This window comes from Thalassophryne amazonica, chromosome 17 (genome assembly GCF_902500255.1).
Source record: "Thalassophryne amazonica chromosome 17, fThaAma1.1, whole genome shotgun sequence".
NCBI lineage: Eukaryota > Metazoa > Chordata > Actinopteri > Batrachoidiformes > Batrachoididae > Thalassophryne > Thalassophryne amazonica.
Genome location: NC_047119.1, coordinates 4,839,852 through 4,847,346, shown reverse-complemented (window position 1 = coordinate 4,847,346; position 7,495 = coordinate 4,839,852). Strand labels below are relative to the sequence as shown.

The 7,495-nt window shown below is 43.3% G+C and overlaps 1 protein-coding gene across 1 annotated transcript; it reads right to left on the bottom strand.

The window, feature by feature from the left end:
- Positions 1-232: 232 nt before the first annotated feature.
- LOC117530032 (proteinase-activated receptor 1-like) lies at positions 233-5,334 on the bottom strand. Its single transcript, XM_034192971.1, is given in 3 exon segments — positions 233-1,016; positions 1,018-1,363; positions 5,310-5,334. Coding segments are annotated over 3 exon segments (1,155 nt in total).
- Positions 5,335-7,495: the final 2,161 nt, after the last annotated feature.

The window sequence follows — 7,495 nt, the reverse complement described above, 5'->3', positions numbered from 1 at the left end:
CAATATTATCTGGAACAAACTTATTTGAGCTTCAAACCTGCTTTTCACAAAAATTCTGGGTGATGTCACAGAGGATTTTTACTCCATATATACAGTCTGGTTTAAATCATTTGAATTTTTGCTGTTATTTGTTGCTTCATAGAATCATGCAGTAGTTCACTTTTTGACATTGTCACACTAGAACTTTATGGTACTTGTTGTTGCTGTTTTACTTCATATTAACGCTTTTTGTTTAGGAAATTTTGGCTGTTGGTCTTGAGAATGTTCTGCTAGTGGATCTGGATGAAGACATCTCTGAAACCTTCTGACATCTCAGTGCACTAGACACTTTTCTTTGAAACTGGGACGATCCAAAGTAGTAAACCAGCGGGTCCAGGCAACAGTTCAGACTTCCCAAACACATGCAGACCAGATATGCTGCATAGGTTCTGGCACGTGCCTCAGAGCCGACTGCACTCTCACCATCAGTAAAGTGCAGGTAGTGCACCAGCAGGAGACAGTTTGTTGGGGTGAAACAGAGCACAAATATCACCAGCACTGTTAAAGCCAACACCAGGGCTCTTGTCTTTCTGCGTGAGCGTCCTTCAACTCCATGTGGGACCCTGCTTAGCGTCCAGATGACTCGAGTGTAGGAAGCTGCTGTGATGAGCAGAGGCAGGAAGAACGAGGTGCAGCAGATGGTGATAAAGTAGATCTTATAGTACCATCGGTTCTCATCCACACGCTGGATATTGTGGCAAGTGATGATGCCCAAATCTGGTAAATCAACAGTTTGCTCTGAGAGGACGAGGGGCACCGAGCCCGCCAAGGCCAACACCCACATGAACACACAGGCTGTGATGGCAACCTGTGGACGCCTCCAAGACAGAGATTCAATGGGATAGACGACAGCCAGCAGGCGGTCCACACTGATGCAGGTTATGAGGAGGATGGAGCAGTACATGTTACAGTAGAAGCTGCCGTGACCACGCGGCATAACAGAGGGACCGAGTGTCCAGTTGTTGCCATTAAATGGTAGAAGATTTGAAAGGTAGCAGCATGACGAAGAGCAGGTCAGCACAGGCCAGATTCAACATGTAGACCACTGCTGGTTTCTTGGGCTTGATCTGCAGAGCGAAGGTTACTATGGCGATGGCATTGAGAGGGACACTGAGGAGGCAGACAACTGTGTAGAAAGATGGAATGAAGATGGTGGACAGAGGACCAGTGAGAAACAGCACGGCCTCATCTGACAGTATCTTCCCCACCTTTGGCCGTATCTTCTTACTGATGTCAGTGTGATTGTTGGTGTGATTGTCAGTGTGATTGTCAGTATCAGGTTCAGTGTCAAGTGTATACTCGAAGGTTCTGCTTGAAATGGTGTCTGTTGAAGAAAACAAACATAAACAATTAGAAATTCAAATAAGCAGAAATGGATCTCAGGTGTTTCTTTTGATGCTGGTTGTAGGTTTAAGCTGCTGCCGATTACTTTATTGATTGATTGCTTTTGCTGTTGACCTTTACTGTGAACATCACAGTGTCCTTGTGTCTCCTCATCACTGTCAGAATTAACATGCTTTAACCAACATTTTCCTAAAAACAGACACCAAAATCTGCTTTGAGGGCATTTGGGTCTCACTCAAACCCATTGCACTAAAAAAAGTGTGAGACATTTAAGGGAAATTTGTGAAAGAAGCTGAATAATGTTGCCATGGAATTCACTACGGTACACAAGAATTTGGGCGGTGATGGTTACAGTAAAGGAAGTGACACAGTGTCCAGCCTGTTTTACTCAGTGACACAATTATCTTTTTTGAAAATATTTATTTCTCCTCTAAGACTAGCAGTTGAAATGATGCAAACAGCATCTCATTGCATTGCAGACTTTCATCTTTAATGTAAAGCGTTAAAAAAATTGTATTTACCATTTAGGAATTTCTTTTTTTATTGAACAGCCCCACCCTTTTGAGAGGCAAGATTTCAAGAGTTTAATCTCAATAAATTGCTACTCTTGGGGTTGAGAATACATAGTTAAAACTAGAGCACCAAGCATGTAAAGCACAAAAATCTGCCAACACTGATTTCCAAGTTCACAAAATGTTACCTTGGAAAAAATTTGCAATGTCAAAGTTGTGTTAGAAGTGATATTTTATAAGACAAATAAGATGTGATCAAATGTCAGGAGGATGCATTTAGTTCATGCACATGAATCAAAGTTTTGTTTTTTGTTTTTTATGGTGTTGTCAGGTTGTTGTTTTTTTTTTTTAACTTTCTCAGTTTCTGAATTATTTTTCAGATCATTTTCACAGAACATTTGTTATCTCTGCTGTGCACAGTGTTGTGAAAGTGTAGGAACACGGACCCACAACAGGGGGCGCAAATGAACGGACAATGGAGGAATCAAATAACACTGTTTTTACTGTTGTGAAAAAGGCACAACAAATACAACCGATTACAATATGGAGACTGAGTCTTATTACAACGGTGTCGTGTGGGCAGGCTCGACGATAGGAGACGTCTGTCCAAGTCGAACCAGAACCAACCCGATTTCCTCTGCCACCGAACCCCGGGAATACTGGAGCCGCCAAGTCCCGAATTCCCAGGTGGCCACTGCCTCCGCTCGTCGGATCCAGTACTGCTGGCAGGAAACAGAAACAGTCAGGTGTGGATGCGGCTGCACCCAGCAACACGGAGAGTGGAGAGTCCACCTCCACCTCTCGTCAACAACAATCAAGAAATGTAGGAAGGTGAGTACTTATCCTACTTCGTCCAATACGGTCTTCAGCTGACCTAAGCACAAGCAACACAGTATTAATTCTCAGAATAATACAACTGGCTGAGTTCGTTACCTCTTTGGTAAGGCGGCAGCGCCCTCCGGTGCCTGGAGCCTGCACTCCAGGCAGGGCGCCCTCTAGTGGTGGTGGGCCAGCAGTACCTCCTCTTCAGCGGCCCACACAACAAACACAATGTGTCATTACTTTTTGGCATTTGGTTTGAGACTGATAACTGGAAGACAAACAGGCAAAAAAATTTGAGCCTCCATCTAATTTTGGTGCTGCAGGTGAATCCAGAACAGAAAACTGAGTGACTGAGGCACTTTTGATTGAAATATAACGCAAAAAGTACACCAATTTTATTTATATTAAATTTAAATGGCCACAAAATCTGTAATCTGGATTAGATCTGGATCAAACTTTGTCAGGTGACAGTGAGTGTCAGTCTGCACCTCACTTTCAAATATGAAAGTGATTGGGGCACGTTTGGTTAATTTATAATGTAAAATATACATTAAATGAGGTTTTCAATGTTAAATTGAAACGGCCACAAAATCTGTAATCTGGATTAGATCCAGATCAAACTTTGTCAGATGATAGTGAGTGCCAGTCTGCACCTCACTTTCAAATATGAGCGTGATTGAGGCACGTTTGATTAACACAGACTGATCTGTAGTATCAGGCTGTTCAAAAAAAATAACAGTGCAATTTATTTTTGTGAAAAGCAGATGTCAAACAGGTGATCGTTATTTAAGGCCCCTTCACACAGTGCGAAGTTTGGTCGAATACGGTGAAACAGCACAAAATAGTTCGAATTAGTGCACCATGAAGCATCGTGCCATCAGGCAGGCGTGCACGATCCCGACGCAAGTGTTCATGCACACAACGGTACAGTGCGAGGTGCATCACATCGCACCACTGATGTGGAATATACGAGGTCTGCGAGAAAAGAAACTGACAGTTTTATTTTTTTTAAAAACTATATGGATTTGAATCACGTGTGATTGCATCAGCCAAGCTTGAACCCTCGTGCGCATGCGTGAGTTTTTTCACGCCTGTCGGTGACGTCATTCACCTGTGAGCACGCCTTGTGGAAGGAGTGGTCCAGCTCCCTCATCGGATTTTCATTGTCTGAGAAGTTGCTGAGAGACTGGCGCTGTGCTTGATCAAAATTTTTTCAAAAACTGTGAGGCACATCCGAGTGGACACCATTCGAGAAATTCAGCTGTTTTTCGGTGAAAATTTTAATGGCTGAAGAGAGATTTTTGATTGTTTCTATCGCTGTAAGGACTTCCCACGGAGCGGGACGTCACGCAGCGCTCCGAGGCGACGTCGTCATCCTGTCTCAAGCTGAAAACCTCCAAATTTAAGCCTCTGTTGAGCCAGGACTTCGTGAGAGAACAGAGAACTTTCAGAAGAGGTTGGGATCAGCAGTTTATCCGGACATTCCACTGTTAAAGGAGATTTTTTTAATGAAAGACATGCGGACGGATTGGCGTGTCGGCTCGCAGCCGGCGCGGCGCACCCGCCACAGGAAAAACACCTCCGTGTTGATAACCATTTGTAAAATCCAGGCGGCTTTTGGTGGATTTCAGTTGAGTGAGTGAGTATCTGAGAAATTGTTTAACAGCAGGACATGTTCCAACTTGTCCTTAAGGCTTCCAACAGAGGTGTTTTTCCTGTGGCGGGCGCACCGCGCCGGCTACGAGCCAACGCGCCAATCCGTCTGCACGTCTTTCATTAAAAAAAATCTTCTTTAACAGTGGAATGTCCGGATAAACTGCTGATCCTGACCTCTTCTGAAAGTTCTCTGTTCTCTCACGACGTCCTGGGTCAACAAAGGCTTAAATTTGGAAGTTTTCAGCTTGAAATAGGATGACGACGTCGCCTCGGAGCACTGCGCGACATCCCGCTCCGTGGGAAAGTCCTTACAGCGATAGAAACAATCCAAAATCTCTCATCAGCCGTTAAAACTTTCACCGAAAACCAGCTGAATTTCTCGAAAGGTGTCCACTCGGATGTGCCTCACAGTTTTTGAAAAAATTTTGATCAAGCACAGCACCAGTCTCTCAGCAACTTCTCAGACAATGAAAATTCGACGAGGGGGCTGGACCACTTCTTCCACAAGGCATGCTCACAGGCAAATGACGTCACCAACAGGCGTGAAAAAACTCTTACATGCCCACAAGGGTTCAAGCTTGGCTGATGTAATCATACGTGATTCAAATCCATATGGTTTTTTAAAAAAATAATAAGGTCAGATACTTTTCTCACAGACCTCGTATATATATATATATATAGAGAGAGAGAGAGAGAGAGAAAAGTACGCCAAAAGCGCTATTTCCCAGGGCCTGGGTCGTCAGCTGAGCGCTATCACTCCTCGGGATTTCGACCCATTAAGCTCAGTATCCCTCATGATAGTGGGTCCGCAACAGCTATTTCCTGTTGCACCCAGGCCCCTAATATCCAGGTGCTGCCATCTTCTGCTCTTTCCCCCATTTCCTTCACCACCATACGACATCCATCAACACCAGCTGCCCTCAGAAAATGACCCACCAATGCTGCAGGGAAACCCCGGCATCCCACCTCAAAAGGAATGACCTCCACCTTCCAGCCTCACTCCCCTATCTCCACCCTCAGATCATCATAGTGGTTGAGCTTCCTCTGTCGAGCTCCATCAATACCCTCCTCCCATGGGACTGTCAGCTCTCCAAGTATTACTCTCCTTTCCTCCCTGTCAATCAGCGTAACATCAGGCCGCAAATCAGACACCACCACATCTACTGGCAAAGTCTTGTCTTCTAACACAGTCCACTTTCTTTTTGGACCAGTGCCTGTCCTCTTCTGCTTCCGACCTCTCACCTGTTCACCGGCTCTCACAAACTTAACTGGTTGGCTTTTCTTCACTGGGACAAATGCATCATTTACTGCCTTCACAGCCACCTTCAGAACTAAGTTGTGCCTAAATGTATACCATCCTCTATTCAGAGCAACATGACACGCTGACAAGATATAGTGAAGAGTAGCATACTTTCCACACAGATGACAGTTCGCACTCTTGCCAGTACCCCATCTTCTCAGGTTCGCTGGTGATGGAAACACATCATACGTCATCTGGAGTAGCTGCTTCAGACTCCAAAAAGTTCTTCCCCAAATGTCCTTCCAAGTCACCTTTCTCTCCTCTACATCCCACGTCATCCATCGACCTTGCTGACCCTACTGTGCTGCTCTCGACACCCTTTCAGCCTCTACCAAATGACGAGTCTCCTGCTCTCTGATCTTTCTTTGTTCCCCAGCTCCGACCTTTGACCAAAATCGTTGCCTTCTTATTACGCCAAGGCAAGCTCCCTTTTCACGCACCACTCCAACAATTTCACGTTGATGTGCTACGGCCTCAACTTCTTTCACCATACTACCAACATTCCACTTTCGTCCAACTTGCAGGGCCGGTGGATTATTACTTATCACTTGGTCATTGGAATCATTTAGCATTGACTGTAGTCTAACCTTCGCAACTTTATATTCTTCCACCACTGATGATAAGGGAAACTGGAGCTTTGTTGACCGACTGTAGAGTGCTACATTTGTCAGCATCTTAGGAACTCCTAGCCACTTTCGTACCATCTTACTGATCTTCAATACTCTCAACTCTTGTCAGCGCCACTTCATAAACTGTCAACAGCCACATCAACCTTGGTAGTAACCCAAACTGAACCATCCAGACCTTAAACTTCCCAGGTAGCTTCGTCTTTGCAATTGCTCTCAGTCCATCTTCAGCTTGCTGCTGGACTTCAACCCATATATATATATATACACACACACACACGAGTATATAAACATACCATCCACAGGATTTGTACCTGCACTTTACTGTTTGCCAGCCTGAAACTTTACCACTGAGCTACTGTCACTGGCCTATAAATGGTGCAAGGAAAATGCCTGAAATCAACAAAGAGATGGACGTATTTAAAAAAAAAAAGGTAAACCATATATCATAAAAAACAGCATTTTATATTGAATCCCTCTTATTAAGCGGGAAATACAAATACGAGGTCTGTCCAAAAAGTAATGGACCTTTTTATTTTTTTCAACAACTATGTATTTCTGTGATGTACCTTTTGGCACCAATAAAACACCAATAATAAAAAGTTACTGAATATACTAACAGCCACCAATAAGAAAGCTATAACAGGGAAATTGTTGGCACATGTCCCAAGTACTGATGATGGATAGATATTATTTACTAACTTTACATGATTGACTTTTTCATTGAAAGTGCAGAAGGACCAACTTTTTGTGATATGGTGCGAATGAACCGAATACATGAAAATGACAAGCGCTGATTTTGCTTGAATTTATGACTGTCCCTTCCCCATTTCTTTTCATCTTCTTTGTTAATACGGAGTGCCTCCTGTTTGTTTGTTCACATTTTCAAAAAAATAAAAAAAAATTATTTGAATAAAAGGAGACTCAGACACACACACACACACACACACACACACACACACACACACACACACACACACACAAAGACTTCAAAATTAAATGACTTTCTATCCTTTTGGTATTAATGAGATGTCTTCATTGGTTGTATTTTATAATTTCTAGTCTTTTTATGATATTGTAAAAATCTGTGACTGACATATTTGATATATACAAGCTGGACTTGTTACTATAACTGTTAATGTCTGGATGCTACCACTGACTATGTTCTATCATTGCTTATTTATTTTATACGTCCG